General features: G+C 42.3%; 1 protein-coding gene across 1 annotated transcript in view; it reads left to right on the top strand.

Moving 5' to 3' along the window:
• Positions 1 to 16,844, top strand: part of Atp8b4 (ATPase phospholipid transporting 8B4 (putative)) — a 175,878-nt gene that overhangs the window by 53,666 nt on the left and 105,368 nt on the right. Inside the window, exons 7-8 of the mRNA XM_051144911.1 lie at positions 7,089 to 7,161; positions 14,482 to 14,552. Coding sequence (XP_051000868.1) covers positions 7,089 to 7,161; positions 14,482 to 14,552 — 144 coding nt within the window. The remainder of the gene's footprint in view (positions 1 to 7,088; positions 7,162 to 14,481; positions 14,553 to 16,844) is intronic.

Raw genomic sequence — 16,844 nt, 5'->3', positions numbered from 1 at the left:
GTGAATCTGTTGTTCTCGGTGTGAAGCAGATGCAATGAAGCCAGAAGGGCAATCAACTGTGATGAAGAAGATAAAACACGGGGACTGACCACAGACTCACAAGGACCTCTAGCAAGTCTGTGACTGGACTGCTGGAGACCAATTCCTGATGGGAGAAAACTCAGGCCACTAGCATGCGTAGAACTTGAGTACACGTGGCTCCTTCAAAGACTGAAAATAAAAATCAATTTGCTCTCCTTATGATGGAGTGCCTAGTAGTAATAAAACTAGTCACCTCACTTTAGATACAAGTATTACTTTACACTTTAGAAATAATATTATGAATTGGTGTCACTTGAGGGTCACAAGTGTCGTGGCAGATGGGTGTTTAAGTGTCATGTGGGTTTATACAACTGTGTAGACCTCGATCTAACAGATACTGTGAAAGGCTGACAAGAGCCACTTCATACATTCATGGTTCTACGTACCAATTTTAGTCAAATTTGTGAGCTAAATCACATGGCTGATTAGTGCCAAAGTTCAGGTATGTGTTTTGTGATCTTACAACATGCACTCTTTTTAGTATTTTACACCATTTCTGTCATAAGTAGGAAGCCAGTATTTTATTCTTGAATTAAAAATATCTAAGATATAAATAAAAATGTAATAATTAAAAAAATATGAACTCCAGCCTCTAATCCATTCTAAGCACAACTTCGTATTTTCAGGCATCATTATTATCCCCTCAGTAGACAGAGTTCTTTAGTAAAATTTTCTAGTTTTTGTTTAAACGATCCACTGTGCCTTGGCCATACACTGGGAACATGAGATTGAACTCTGTTTCTCCTCATAACATAGGTGCCGTGGATATAAAACGGATGGGCCAATGGACGGATGGACCTAGCGATCATGAGCAATGTGATTTATCCTGGCGCTGAGAGAAATGCGAGTGACATAATGGTTGAAGCCTCAGGGAGAGAGATATTTTACTTATGACCATAAGTAAATCCTGATTGAAGTCATGGTTTTTGAGAAGACAAGTCTAGAGGGATCAGAGTAATAAAGTCCAGGCATATACTTTTCTGATGAGCTCACTGTACATGGGGGGAAAGCTTGGACTATTTTGAGGACTGAAAGTTAATATATACTTTATTAGACAATCCCTTGGCTCTATCAATTTTCTTGCTGGACTACTGATGACAAATGCATGGCAAACACTTTCATAGTGAAGTCATTTTTTGAAAGTGTAGGTTCTCTTTCTTGGGGACTAGAAGACTATCCATGTGTTCCAGGTATTGGTGGACAAAGATGATTTACTTGTGTCTATTTAAGAACCAGATTTTTATTTTTCACTAATTCTTGGGTCACTTGATGAACATAGCTTATACTAATGCCCCTTGCAGATCTGGTACTCAATATGGCGGCTAGCTTACAGTGATTATTCTGACCATATAAGGGTTGTCTTGAATTCATTAATGGGGGATGACATCACATGTCAGCGAGTGGTCAACTACTCAAGAATTTTACCTGTATGCTATCCTGTTTCCAAGGAACTCAGCATGATAAACATCACAATTTATTTTAAAGTTAATTAAATTTTTTTTCTTAGAAACTTTTTAGAGCTAAGTGTCACTACAGATTTAATAAGTGACAAGGCTTTTGGGGTTTCTTTTAGTTAGATTTTGTGCTAAGAAATTTAGGGTGTTGTTCCCAGACACATTGGGTTTTCAGAGCAGAGCGAACCATATCATCCACCAAAAGGTGCTTTTTCAAATCACTGGTATTCCATGTCTCTACTTAACACTTTAATGTAATATGTTAAAACCACATATAGTAGGTTATCTGATAGCTTTCAAAAATTAGTTAAGACTGTTCCTAGAAGCAATGAGAAAATGTAACATGGGTCCTTTACCCTGGAATCCCAACATTCAGGCTGTTTCCTGAGAGCTGGGTCAATCAACTCCTTGCGTACTGATTTCTGTAGACGTGCTATCAAAGGATTCTGACTGAATAAGCCTGCTTTCTCTCTGGTCAGTCTAGGCATTTCCCTCAGTATTGATGCATGCTGGCGAATGCAATAATCTTCCTCTGAACTGATTTTTGAATCCCTATGGCTTCATTATGGGTCAACTATCCATTACCGGAATCCTTCTGAGAAGGGTTCTAGAAGGATCGAGTCAGAGAAGTTCCTTTTGTACAACATCGGGCAGGCTTGTTGTTCAGGCAAAAACTAGCAAGTGAAGGGATCACTTTGTTTCCAGATGGAAAGGTTCAGTAAACAACCTTCTGTGTGTTTCTGTCTCTGGCTAATGCAGAGTTGGACTCATATGAACCCATCAGGACATCTACATGGTTGCCACTTACATGTAACCTAAAGAAAGCTTTCACAGGGCTGGAGAGATGGCCCAGGGGTTAAGAACATTGGCTGCTCTTCTAGAGGACCTGGCTTTAATTTCCAGCACCTACGTTGTGGCTCACTGCCATTTGTAACTCCAGTTCCAGGGGACCCAGTACCCCTCTCTGGCCTCTTTGGGCATGGAATATGTATGGTACACAGATATACACGCAGCCTGAACACCTACACATGTAAAATGGGCAAATAAAAAGCTTTCATTTCTTCTTCTTCCTCCTCCTCCTCTTCTTCTTCTTCATCGTCATCATTATGCAAAAAATTGACCTATAAATGTCAACTTATACAATACTGAAAAACTAAGTGGCACAAGTGAGTGCACAATGGAAGTGAAACCTCCCATTCCTTCCGGTTCCCCTGACGTTTCCTTTCACTTGTGCCAGCTACTCAAGCATTTCTGGAATGCCTTGGTTTCAAGGCAGCAGTGCCATTAGTTTTTATTAACTTGATACAAACTAGCATCACCTAGAAAGAGGGAACCTTTGAAGAATAGGCTTCATCGGCTGGCCTGTGGGGGAGCCTCTAGGGGCATCTTCTTGATGAATGATTGGTGTGGAGGGCCCATCCCACTTAGAGCAGTACCATCTCTAGACAGGTGGTCCTGGGTTATATGAGAAAGCGGGCGTGGGGGGCGAGCCAGTAGCAGCATTCTCTGAATGGTTTCTGCTTCCATTTCCGCCATGACTTCCCTTAGTCTGTGAGTGTTGGGAGGTGGACTGTTACCTGGAAGATAAAACAAACCCTTTCCTCCTCAAGTTGTTTTTGATCATGGTGTTTATCATAGAAACAGAATCAAACTAGAACCGCATGTAAACAATGGCCAGCATGCAGATAACCCTAAAGGTGTGAGAGTGATGCACATACCTTGGCAGTAACCAACAGCCCTCTAGGTGGGCTTAAGGTCTGCCAACAAGAGGGATATCATGCCAGCTACCCAGGGCTAGTGACTTTGGAGGACCTTGGAGGAGGCCTATAGTCACCACTTTATTAAACCATCACAACCCTTAACTACACTCTAAATATTTGTCCTTATATTCACATATTAGTGTAGTCTTCACCCCTCATCAAGGGAACATCCCTTTGCAACAAATGGAGACAATTACAGAAAGCCATAATTAGTCAAAATGCCCAGCATCCCAGGTATCACAAAGGCCGTGCTTATATGTACAAAGTTTGTTATATCTGAAACGCAAATGTAATGGGGGGTGCCATTTGTGTTTTATCTGCGACGACTCCCAAAGTGAAGGAATCAGTACAGTTCCTGGGGTGCAGTAAGAAAGCCCTAAAGCACGTGGATTGCTAGAGTTCACGGTGTATATTTCAGGGAGTGGCATTACTCAATAAATGTCTTGAGAAATACTGGTTTTCATGTTTCCTAACTTACAGTCATTCCATTCAAGCAATCTGGATTGAATGGCGTCAGAACAAGACTTCACTTGAGTTCCGAGGATATGGTGGCAAATGAGAGTGTCTCTGAGCAGGGACACTTTTTTTTTTTATTTCCTAGTGCTGGATACGAAAGGAGCCAAACTTAGTGTACGTGCACTGATTGGCTAGTTAAGGGGAGAAAATTAGAGGTACAGTCTAGACTCTAGTACCTCAGGACTTCTGTTGAACCCCTCACCCCCTTCCACTCCGCCACATTAGTGTCTCTAATGGGAAGTGGAAGTATCCTTTTGGAAAGGGCAACATCAGCACTAAGGGGCTGCTTAAGGTCAAAGCTTCTGCCCTTCAGTCATGGGCTGGGGTCTTGCTTACGGGAAATTTTTGAGTTTAGTCTCTGGAGGCAAGAGTGCAGCGTGCTACCCCCGGACACTGTCTCAGTCTTAGGCTTGTTTTCCCCAAGGATGTTCTCAGGGTGCTCTCTTTGCAGGAGACAGCAGGCGCAGACCAAGTCATAACACTTTTTGGGACAAGTTGCTGTCACCCCTCTTTTCTTAAACTTGACTTCTCGTGTTCTGAAGAGTGGAATGTCCTGATTGGTTTCCTGAAGCATGTCTACCTGTTATCTTGTGCCTCTTAAATGCCGCCTGCTTCATGGGAATCTTTGGGATCTAAATGTTGTGGGAAAAAAAGCCTTTTTGCTTTTTTGAATTTTGGATTATTTACTAAGCTGAAGAATATCTTATTATCCCATCTGTTTTTAGAAAAATCTGGTCCAAGGAAGAACTAGCTAGGTCATACCTAACTGTACAGTGCTAGGGAAAAATCGAGGCAAATCTTGACTTCTGAGACTCTCAGAGCGATTAAGTGAACTTGTTTTAGAAACTAATAGGTGGATTAAAGGCATGTAGGCTATGAGTCTTATGCATTTGGGAGAGTCTTTGATGGTGGAGGGAAAAGCTAAGTTAGAAGATGTCCAATACTTGGGGCCTGTGTCTGGGTCATGTTCACAGCCTGCCGGCCAACCATGTGCCCTCAGCTAGGCTGAGATGCTAGGCTGCTGGCAACAGGAGCCTGGGCACCGCTGCACTGCATGCGCATGTCCGGGGTGGGGGAGGGGCGGGGATGGCCCTTTCCTGCTGTTTCACAAACTGAAATCGCACAAATTCAGAAACATTTTGAGGATGATCTTTTAAGCAAATCTCCTCCCTCGGCTGTTGGCGATGTTGCTTGCAGTAGTGGTGGTAGCAGAAAGGGCAAAGAAAACGCTGGCTTCAGAACACGATAATTTAAACTCATATGTGAGTTTTCATTCATTTCTGCTTAGTTAACAAGTTTGGCTACTTTGGTAGCAATGGCCCTTAGTGCACATTGTAGATACCTGTGCGTTTCTATTTGACTGACACATCTATGTTATACGGTAGAATAGAAAAAGTGTAATATGTAAAACCCTTTACTTCTGATGGTATTATACATGTAGATTGCTGAATACCAGCTTAAATGAAGGGTTAATGAAGACGCCTCACACAGCTTGTGGTTTTCTAGTAGCTCCAGGCACTTTCCCCGCACAACTCTAATAGCAAGAGTGCAGTTACTTTCCTCACCTAAACACGTCTCCTTGGTGTTTCCTCATAAGACTACGGCTCCATCGCAGCCTTACTTTGTACGGGTTATGGTCTCTTCTAGTCAGGGTTCTATTCGCTTGTCCGACAGAAGCCAGAAGCATCTGCCAGGTCATAGTGGAGGTTGTTTCTGAGGCAGCTGGGTGAGGCTGTGCCTCTCAGTTAACATCGAGGAGGTAGCATTTGCGATTTCCTGTGGTCCCTTCCGGAGGCTAGACCACCGAAGTAGGAGGTGTAGAGCCTTCAAACAAAACGTAAGGTGGTCCCAGGCCCTCGGAACAGACATTTTTCAATAGAGACTGCAGAGCATTTCAGCAGCAATGCAGTTTCCGTAACTACACAAGATGTAGTTCTCCACCGCATCATGCCCTATCTCCAGTAGACAGTCCCCTGAGAATTGACACTGATGCTCCGAGAGAGGAGGACCCAGGAGAAATGAACAGCAAGTGAGGTTTACAAGGCTTCTTCGGTTCTCCCAGCAACACCGGGCTAGACAGAGTATTGCAAAGCATGGCATTGAAAAAAAAAAAAAAAAACAACGATCAAATTTTGGCTAGAGATAAAAATACTGCAGCTGAGAAACTTCCAGAACAACATGTACTTGGATCTGCATTAAAGAACAATTCTTTGAGCTCTTAAGCCAAATGACCCAGCAGGGTTGATAGTGTGAGGCACATTTCACAGTTGTATAAATATTTAAATCTATTTTTTCCAGCCTTTAAAGTGAGTCGACGGGGCTAGTTTTGAAAAGCCGCACAGCAGAATTCACCTGGTGGCTGTGACTTACTGTTCCTGCAGCCTTTGCTTCTAAGGGGGGACTTCCAAGAGGCAGGGTGAGAACTGTTAGTGTGGAAAGCAATGCTGGTTCACATTTCAAGGAGTTCCAGAAAGCACAGTCAGGGTCACAGGATCTGGCCACAGGTGGTCTGTTTCTGCAAGGCCTGTCTGGCTTTGGGCACCCCTGACTCACTTGTCACCCGGGGCTAAATCCAATGAACACAAATGCTTTTCATCCCAACCCTTTTTGAACTTGGTGTAGTGTGGGCATGGGGCTCCAACTACATACGCAAGCTTCAAAGAAAGCTCTCAGCTTGTTGACGTCTGTTCCGAGCCATTAAGTCTTCGCCTGTTAGAAAGCCACCCAAGCCACCCGTCGGGTGCAGCACTGCGGATGCGTTGTAGGCGTGTTTCTTCATTCTGTCTTTCAGGCATCCTTTAATCTCCCTTCTTTCTTCTTGTCCTTTCCAAAACTGTAGTTTCCACCCCCCCCCCCTTTTATTGGCATTTTACCTACTGCAAATGACTTCTGAGACAGTGGTGGTGCTGTTTCTGTTGCCAGTTGAGAAGTTGGGGAGACCATATGTAGGTGGACCTTTTTGAGAGACCAAAGAAGTTGTATAAAAGTGGCATCAAGCTGGCATCATGGCATGGTATTTCACAGTCCCTATGCCAAGAGTTAGCCATTTTGAGCTTTGTATGGGTGTGCCACTACTCACTAGATAGCCACAGACGAAGTATTTAGCCTCTCCCCAACACCCATGTTGTTCATTGGTTGTGAATGCGTCCCTTGACTTGCCCTTCTAGCAAAATCTCATCTGATTCTCCTGGTCTGTTATATATGTATGGATTTATCTCTCCTTTATACTTTCTATTCTTCTCCATTGTTGAGCAAAATATTTCTCTTCTTTTCTCAGATTGCAGAATGAGAAATGGATGAATGTGAAAGTTGGAGACATCATTAAATTGGAAAATAACCACTTTGTTGCTGTGAGTAGTCACTAGTGCATGGGATGATCTCGTGCTAGAACAATACACACTGAAGTATTTGCATTTGCAAATTTGGTAAATCCACAACAATCTAGAGTCACTGCCGAGGAGGGATCACCGGTACACATTAGTGCAAATTCTCAATTATAAATAATTTTAAAAAATGACTTTCATGGATAATGCTGAAGGATTCTCTCTTTGCTTGTTCCCTTAAAAATTACACAGATGCAGAACGACTTAAATCAATATGTGAATTATTTATGCAAATACGATTAAAAAAATGCTCTCGAGAACCCTAAAATAGTTTTTTTCATGCAATTTGAATGCTATTTCTTAATATTGCAACTAGTGTTCTTAAACTGCTGCACATTTGAAGAAAATACACTAAAGATAAAACTAATTGTTATAAATTGACAAAATATGAATCAGTGAGGTTTTTGATCATCAATGCATCATAACTTATATTTGCAAGAAACCGATGTTGTGATTTTTTAAGTAAAAGTAAATCACTAAAATGTGAACAGGTGATTGCAGTTCAAGTTAAATTTAAGGTGATAAAAATTGTACAGATCAGAAACTAAAAATTCAAATTATTATAATGATTATATCAAATATATATTAGATCAGTTATGAAAATTTGTATTGCATGCAATTTTTCTGAATCAAGTTTTATTTTTTATTAAATTTGAGATATTTTATGATGGAAAAATATGGTTCTAAAAATCTCTTTAAAAGAACAATACCCCTCTCCTTCTCCCCAGCACTTGGGAGGCAGATCTCTGTGAGTTGGAGGTCAGTCTGGTCTACAAAGAGAGCCTAGGACAGCCAGGGCTCTGTCACACTGAGAAATCCTGTCTCCAAAAACCAAAACCCAAAACAACAAAACAAAACAAAACAAAACAGAACATCAGCCCATCACTCTCAGAAACAGCCTTTTCCCAGCACACCATCCGTGCCTGCAGAGTGCAGAGGAACATGTGCGAAGGAGCTTCTGGGTGGACAAACCATTTGCAGACGAGTTCACACTTCAAGTGGCTTACTCTCTGGCAACCTTAAGATTTTGGAAAAGAGCCAGGAACTCAAACAAAAAATAAGCAAGATGTTGCCAGGACAGCCAAAACAGAGGTCTCAAAGTCTGTGCCCTGTGGCTTGGGCCCCTCAAGCGCCCGAGAGTCTTCCAGGTTCTCGTTTATAACGGATTTACTTTTATTCCATGTGACTTAAATGACACATCTGGTTTATTTTTCACTCAGGAAAGATTGGGAACATCACACTAGGAGGTGGCACCCATTAGAAGAACAGCCTTCGCAGTGGGGGTTGAGGTAGATGCTTTAAAGGAACTGGCGGGCCACCAAGCCTCTGTTTACTGTTGCAATGCCTTCTGTGAAATAGGTCCCAGGAGGCGAATAGAAGAATGTATTTTGAATTTTAATTGCTCTATGGTCACATGCCTAAAGTGCAGCAGATGTAAGGGAGAGAATGCTTATGGTCCTCTCATTCTCATGAGGGATGCCTTCTCATGAGGCACCAGATCCATGCTCTCAATACTCCGCGTGCCCTCACTCATCCCTTCCTCTGGCAAAATACAAGCAAGACTCTTTGGTCCACAGTCCCAGAGCCCACGCTCTAACCTTGTTATCAGTAGAAAGGTAAAACTTTAAAACTTTCCATTATTGTCTGCTCAACTCCTACTCTTTGGTTCAGAGAGAAGAAAATGGTCTGCCAAATCCCCAAACACCACGGTGCCTCTTAACCAAGTCATTTCACTCATGGTTTGTGCATGCGTAGATATTCCAGACCTACGAACAGTCTCAAGGGCCAGCAGAGCTTTCATAGACAAAGTGCTATCATCACCAGAGAGGACTGGAGTGTCCCACTGCTGCTCAGAGGCAGGACCTGTTAGGAGGACTTGCATCTGGGTAGTGACATTTAGAGATCTATAGAAAAACCCATTTAGGGCTTTTTTTCCTTTCCTTTTCTTTTTTTTTTTTAAATTCTGGAGTAGACCTTAGGAAGCCTGCTCATGAAGATAATGATCACTGTGGCTAATACTACGCCACATACCAACATTATAATCACTTTATATGGATTAATTAGCTTACTGCTCATCTTAACCCAGTGAGGGCAGTTTATGTACGGCTTCATTTCCTTCACCTTGTGGAAGGTAAGACATGGTATCCTCAAATAGCTTGCTAATGGAGAGACAAGAATTAAATGTGGGATTCTCACTCTGACCTACCCCCCACCCCTCCCCCCACCTCTGCCAACTCCTTAGGCACTACGGTCTTTTATTTTTTTTTTCTCAGAACAGTAGTTTTGAGTCTGGGTTTCCAGAATTGGAGGCTCCCAACCTGGCTACTGGAAATCAAATGATCTGTTGCATACTCGGCTTTAGTACATACATATCTAATCAAAGTTAGAACTTTCAGCCCAGTTTATATCTGTTTATCAATAAATTATGGATGGGAAAAGGAGTTCACTTGGAATTTGTAAGCATATGGAGAATTAGGTACCTTTGTTTCATGGATTTCCTCTGTCCTGGTTTAGTTTCCCTCGCTGTGATAAACACCATGACCCTAACCATCTGGGGATGGAAAGATTTACTGCATCTTACAGCTTACAGTCCCTCCCAAAGGACTCTGGCAGGAACTCAAGCTGGGCAGAGACCTGAAGGCAGGAGCTGACATAGAGTCCGTAGAAGGGTATTGCTTACTCGCTTGCTCTTCATGGCTTGCTCAACCTGCTTTGTTATACATATAACCTAGGCCCCCATGCATTGGACAGCACCTCCCACAGTGGACTGGGCCCTCCTACATCAATCACTAAATTAAAAAAAAAATGCCCCACATGCTCACCTAGAGCCCGTCTGATGCACATATTTCCTTAATTAAGGTTTCCCTTCATAGATGATCTTTGCTGGTGTCAAGTTGACAAGAGTTGACACACCTCCTGGTTCCGCACTTTCTCCTTCCTCCTTCCCCTTCTCCCTTCCCTCTCCCTCTCTTTTGTTAATTCAAGAGCACAGAATTTGGGGCTGAATTCTCTAGACCTCCAAGTTTTGTTTGATGATTGGGAAAGATGCATCATGCAATTCATATGTCACAATGAGGTCAACTTGCATTAGGAGAACCATACGAACATGCTGGAAACACATTACCGAGTTCTTGATGGCACTGAACTTAAAGCCTGGAGCTGGGCACACTGGTACCACCCACACTGGGCACCTGCTCGCGCGCACTCTCTTGGTTTGCTTGCTTTCATGGTGGTGGGAACAAACCAGTTACTGAACAGCATATTGGACACTGAGTACTTGGCTGTGTGGCTCATGTAGAAAAGTCTTTCCTAAATGTGTAGGCTTTACGTGTTTGCTGGGGTTATTTTGTTGTTGTTATTTTAAGACTTAAGTTGAGAATCTCTAAGGACATATTAAAAAAAAAAACCCAGCTTCTTGTGAAAATATAAAGGGCCAAAACACAATTTCTCCCTCAAAAATGAAAATAAAAGAGGTAAATGATCAATGCTTCATTTCTAAGTCACCAATGCAAAAAAAAAAAAAAAAAAAAAAAAAAAAAAAGGAATTTGTTCTACACAGAGAAAGGGCTTGTATGTGAAGAAATGCCCTTGTATGCACTATTAGTCTTTTACCATTTTTTGTTACCTATCCCCTTTTCCCATTTTCTTTTATAAATATTTTTGCATGTGTACAGATGTGTTTGTGCATGTATGTGTATGCAGGTATGTTTGTCCATGCCAGCGAATGTTTTGGACAGAGGAGATACCAGGTGTCCTCTTCTGTTCTTCTGTTTTATTCCCTTGACTGGTCTTTCCCTGGACCCAGAGTTTGCCATCTTTCAGCTAGTCTGGTGGTGTGCAAGTCTCAGTGGCCTGTTGCACTGGGATTACAGGGGTAGGTGGCTGTTACCTGCATTCATGGGTGCTAGAGATCTGAGCCCAGGTCTTTATGTTTTGCAAAGCAAGTGTTCCTGACCACTGGGACATCTCCTTAGACCCCATTATTATTTTCAATTGAAAAAATTTGATTGCTGAAGCAAAGTAAAACAAAATGATATATCCAGTACATATTGAATGATTTTCACCATATGCTAACTAGGTCAGAAAACTTAAACTCTGAATTAAAATGTTACCTCCAATCACACACACTGTCTCTTTATGATTTAATTGTGATCTTTGACTCATGATACATGAATTAAATTTTTAAAAAATTTGTACTGAGAGTAAATATTATGTGCATGATGGTAAAGATAAAGAACTCTGCAGTTTATAAAATCCTGGGAGCTCCCAAAGTGATGCTCACAATAGTTCCAAAATACATTTTTCCCTCTGCTTAAGGAGCTGGTGTCCCCACACTCACTCACCAGAGTGTTCTGAACAGCAACAAACAGAACAGACAAACCAAGCAACGTGGGCCATTTCTGTTTCTCATAGCTGTTGTCCCAGTACTCAGCAGCCACCAGAGCAGAGTGTTTCTCCTGTGATCAGGCCTCTGAACTCTGTTTCTAGTTCCATCACTTAAGCCTGGTGCATTTGAGAAAACTGTGCCAACACTCTAGCCTCGGGAGGGCATGGTGACACACACCATGGCTTCTGATGGCCCCTGAGTGCACATGAGTTAATGTAGCTCACTTCTGGACATAGGGGATGTATTCTCCCTTCACTCTTGGGTGCGATATGACTTACATGGGCTTCTTGTTCAGACAGGAGACCAGTATTGTCCCCTCACAGAGCTGCAGAGGGAATGAAGTGTTTGAGGTTCTTAAACAATTTCATGGCTGTGGATTGATACCATTTCTTGATATTTTATTCCTTGACTCAACAAACATTTATGCCAAATGAACCTTGGAGACAATGTCTCTGGCTCTGAGGGCTCAAAGATATCCAGTAGATGATTTAAGTTTCCTCTGATGGGAATCCTGCTTTTAAGCTTCCACTAGGTGTCTGCTTGGGTGTTTCTATTTCTCAGGAAAGCTAGAGGGAAAGTGGTTTGTGTTGGAAAATGCTACTTCGTTTGTGGGAGTCATCGCTGAGTTCTTGCATCAATACCTGGTGAATGAATATACTAGAGGTTAATGGCACACGGCTTTGGCCTGGCCTGGCTAGGCACCTGAACAATCACACTTTCCCTTCCTGCTCTGTCTCTGCTGTGACGTCGCCGTATGTGGCTCACGCCACCAGGCAAAAGGACGACCAAGGACCAGCAAGGCTATTGCTGCATTTCCCTTGCTCTTTCCCATTCAAGATTGTTCATGAGTGCCCTATAAAGTCGGGGTGCTGATGACATCTTCAATTCACTCTACTGGACGCTGTCAATCTCATCCTTACACACAGCTTCCTTAATGATAACTATAAAAACCTCTAAGGCAGATGTCAGCAATAGGGAAGATAAGAGAGAGTGAGCAAGGAAAGGAAGGGTCAGAGACGTCAAAGGTACAGTCATTAGAGGGAAGGGAGGGGCAAGAAGGTGGGTTTCTGGGAGATAGAGAAGGGGCTTAGTCAGGAAGGCTAAGGTGTGTTTCCGGGTCTGGGTGAGTGCTGGTTGAGAGAACTTAGGCACTAGGTGGCGGTAGTACCTTAGTTGCGCGTTCAGAGCCTGCTGTGGATTTGCTTCTGGCTTACCATAAAGGCAGTGTTAACACAAGGAAAATCAATATTGAATAGTGACACTGCATCATTATCTACACAGCAGGCACCCACAAGCATCTTTATCTATGCATCACAAAGATTTCTAATTGTGTAATTAGGGAATTTCAGTTTTTGTTTAAAATTACTTTTTATCCTTAAGGAGAGCCATTGCCCCAAAGGGCATTTAGCTTGATTGCTGTCACGCCTTCTGCTAGAACATATTGAAATTTAAATGTGTGACGAGATTTGGGCTGTCAAACATTCAGACATAGGCAGGAAATCATTAGGCTAAAGTTTCATAATAAGTTTCTGGAACTTAGGTCAGTCAGTTCTTTATAGATGAATCCTTCAGAATTATATTTATTATAAAATAAAAATTTAAACAAGAAAAAAGTTTCCCAGCTAGCCAGAATTCTAAAACTGAACCGTGATGTCTTTTCTTTTCTTTTTGGACATCTTTAGATGCTTTATTCAGTAAAATTGAGCAGAATTTGGATTTTATTTCAATGCTTCTGGACTCTAACTGGAACATATTGCCTTCAAAGCCTGGTTTTGTAACATTGGTCACCATTGCTCTTTTTAATTTTTCTCTACCATAACCTTTTTTATTGATTCTCTGGGAATTTTACATCACACACCCAGATCACACTCACTTCTCAATCCTTCTATGCCCACCTTCCACCCTTCTGACCTTTCCCTCTCAAAAATAAAAATAAAAATAAAAATAAAAAAGAAAAAGAAAAAAAAAAAAAAACCCCAAGTCCAATTTGTATTCTCTATACACTGACTGGAGCATGGTCAAACTCTCAATGGCTTGCTCTTTAAATAGGACTGAGCCCTCCCCTCCCCCACTCCCACCAGCCATCACCTGTGGACTGAGCCCTTTCCTCCATCACTCCCGCCAGCCATCACCTGTGGACTGAGCCCTCCCCTCCCCCACTCCCACCAGCCATCACCTGTGGACTGAGCCCTCCCCTCCATCACTCCCGCCAGCCATCACCTGTGGACTGAGCCCTCCCCTCCGTCACTCCCGCCAGCCATCACCTGTGGCTGGCTGCACTTCAACATCTCCGTCACGTTTTTTTAAGACTCCTCTTCAGTGGTTTTCTGTCTAGGAGGTGGCTCAGCCCTTGAAGGCTAGGCTCACAACCAAAAAATGGAGTAATACCGTCTCTAAAGTGCCATGTTGCAGCCCACCCTCTGTGCTCTTCGCTTGGGCCCAACTTTCTCTCCTCTTTCTGTGTTTTAACATTCACCATCGTTTCCTCGTCTCTCCCCGTGCTTCCACACTGCTCTGGTTTGCTTTTATTCCTTCTTGGCTCTCGTTTTCCTCCTGTCCGTTCTACACCGTCCTTGTTCCTTCCCTACTTTGAGCTGCTCATATACCAGCAGATAAGGAGTCTTAATTAGCTTATTTATTGCAAAGAGGTTTCTGTTTCACTAGAACTTATTAAATTCAGAAAAATGGAATTCATATATGACTTACAAAAAAGGCAAAACCGCAGTAGTTTGCATATTGCTGGGAGGCCTGCTCCTAGCCTGATGGCACAGAAGCATGAAGTGGGAGGGTGTGCCTCCCTCTCCACTGTTGCTGAGGCTCTGTGGCTGCTGAGGCGTGATGCAGGAGGGAGAGATTTCAACAGTCCTGAGTCTCACCTGCCCCTCTGTCTTCTCAACCAGGCCGACTTGCTGCTCCTGTCAAGTAGTGAGCCACACGGTCTCTGCTATGTTGAAACAGCTGAGCTGGACGGGTAAGTAGTAAACTAAAGCCGCTGCTTAGGCTGTAGTGCAACCTAAAATCCTTAGAGGTCAGACCCACATCTTATTTTTTATTTCCTTGTAGAACAGAAATCTAAACTGTAAAGTCCATTGTTTTTCACTTGGCAGTAATTATAAAACAATTTTTCTCTTGAATTTATTTGGAAAACACTGACTTTTCTCTTTAGCATAAATTTTTTTTCAGAAACACTCTGCAAAATATGTGAACATGAATAATTTTACGTCAGGATACTTGAGTGAGGTTCCTTTTGGGGTTTTTGTTTGTTTTAATTTCATTTTCTAAGGAAAAGGAGAGGATAGGACGTAAAGCTCCCGAGAAGAAAGATTGAGACAGCTTTAAAAGGCAAATGAAGACACAGAGAGAGACGAGATGGATGGATATGACACTGGCTTTGAGAGTTCATCTACGGAACATGTGCCTGTTCTGTTCGGAGGACAACTCTGTCTGGCTGACACCATTGGCTGCTCACATTGTATGGGGACTATCTACCTGTATGTGCGCGACTTGGGTGGGTGGTGTTGCTACGCAGTCCTGATGTGGGCACTGTATAAGACCCACTGTACAGGAACATGAAGCCAAGGCTCAGACAGCCAGGTGACTTCCTCAAGCTAATAAAGAGGTGGGACTCAACCAGGCAACATGAAGCAACCAGTTTTAGCTAGTGTTTCTCAAGGCATGTTGAGATATTGGAGTAGTTCATCCTGTGTAAGGCAGGTTTGGGCTGGGCAGGTTTAGACACAGCTAAAGCGGCGTCAAGAGGAAAATTAGTAGCACTGAAGTAATTCGAATACTTGAAAAGAGAATAAGCCTCAAATCAATTGTCCATTGAGTCTCAAGAACCTAGAAATAGCAAAATAAATCCAAATGCAAGCAAGATCAAACTTGACACAAAACAGAACAAAATGAAACAACGGGACATGGTTGGTTCTCTGAAAACATCAATGAATCCACAAAGCTTGAGAAAGGCAGACGGAGAGAGGAGAAAAGAGACAGATGAGTGACGTCATTAAAAAACAAGAAATCAACAATGTGTCTTGAAACTGCCAGCTGCATCAGCTGGATGTTTGACAGGTTAGATGAAATGGAACTTTCCTCAAAAACCACAGACCAGGAAGTCACTATGAAACAGATAACTTGAGAGCCTTATAACTAATAAAAAAGCTGAACTTGAATGTAAGAAATAAAACTCAACATTTTAGGCAAAAAAGGGTGAAAGACTGAGGTTTGAGCTCTTCAAAGAATTGTTAGATCTGACATAAGAAAAGAGTTGTTACACAGAGTGGGGACTTAGCTTGGTTCTAGAACGCTCACCTAGCAAGCACAGGCCCCAGGTTGGTTTCTCTAGGGAGAAAGAGAGAGAGAGAGAGAGAGAGAGAGAGAGAGAGAGAGAGAGAGAGACACAGAGAGAGACAGAGAGACAGAGAAAGAGAAACAGAGAGACAGAGAGACAGAGAGAGAAAGACATGGAGAGAGAGAGATGGAAAGAGAGAGACATGGAGAGAGAGAGAAGGAGAGAGACACACCGAGAGAGGGAGAGAAACAGAACTGTGGGGGAGAGATAGAGAGAGACTGGATTTCATCAAATTAATATTTTAATATGTAAAATCCCTACTGATAGGAAATAGTAATGAGTTACTAACGTAAAGAAATTATTTGCTGAATTACCTTGAACTGCCTGAACTACCTTGGCTACATATAGATGTTTTAAAATCTTAAAAAAAAAAATCTGCAACCCTAGTTGGAAAATAGATATTTCCTAACACCTCAATAAACATTTGGCCAACGAGGACACACAGGTGGCAAACAAGCACAGGAAAAGTTACTCAACACCATTAGTGTGACATAAAAATTAATACCACAGTGCTCTGTGACCACAGATCTGTCAGAACGAGTAACACAAACAGCAGTGACATTTCCAAAGCTGGCAAAGCTTTGGAGAGGCGGAGTCACTTGCTCTCTTGTTACTGGAGGGAACAAAGTGCGATGCTCTTTCTGGAAAAATAATTTGTCAGCTTCTTAAAAAACAAACATAAAATTACCACATAACTCAGCAATTTCAAACTGGACTTTTAGTCAGAGAAATGAAAACGTATGTTTCCATAAACTCTATAGTGAATACTTAGGGCACATGCATTTCTGACATCAAAAAAGAAACAATTTGGATGTCTTTCAAGTGGATGGTTGAGCAACCTTGGACATCTTGGAATACTGCTCAGCAACAGAAAGGACCAACTTATTAATAGATACAATGACTGGGCTGATT

This window comes from Acomys russatus, chromosome 4, assembly GCF_903995435.1.
Source record: "Acomys russatus chromosome 4, mAcoRus1.1, whole genome shotgun sequence".
In the NCBI taxonomy this organism is placed as follows: Eukaryota; Metazoa; Chordata; class Mammalia; order Rodentia; family Muridae; genus Acomys; species Acomys russatus.
Note: the sequence above shows the minus strand (reverse complement) of the source record. Positions and strands in the feature narration are given on the sequence as shown.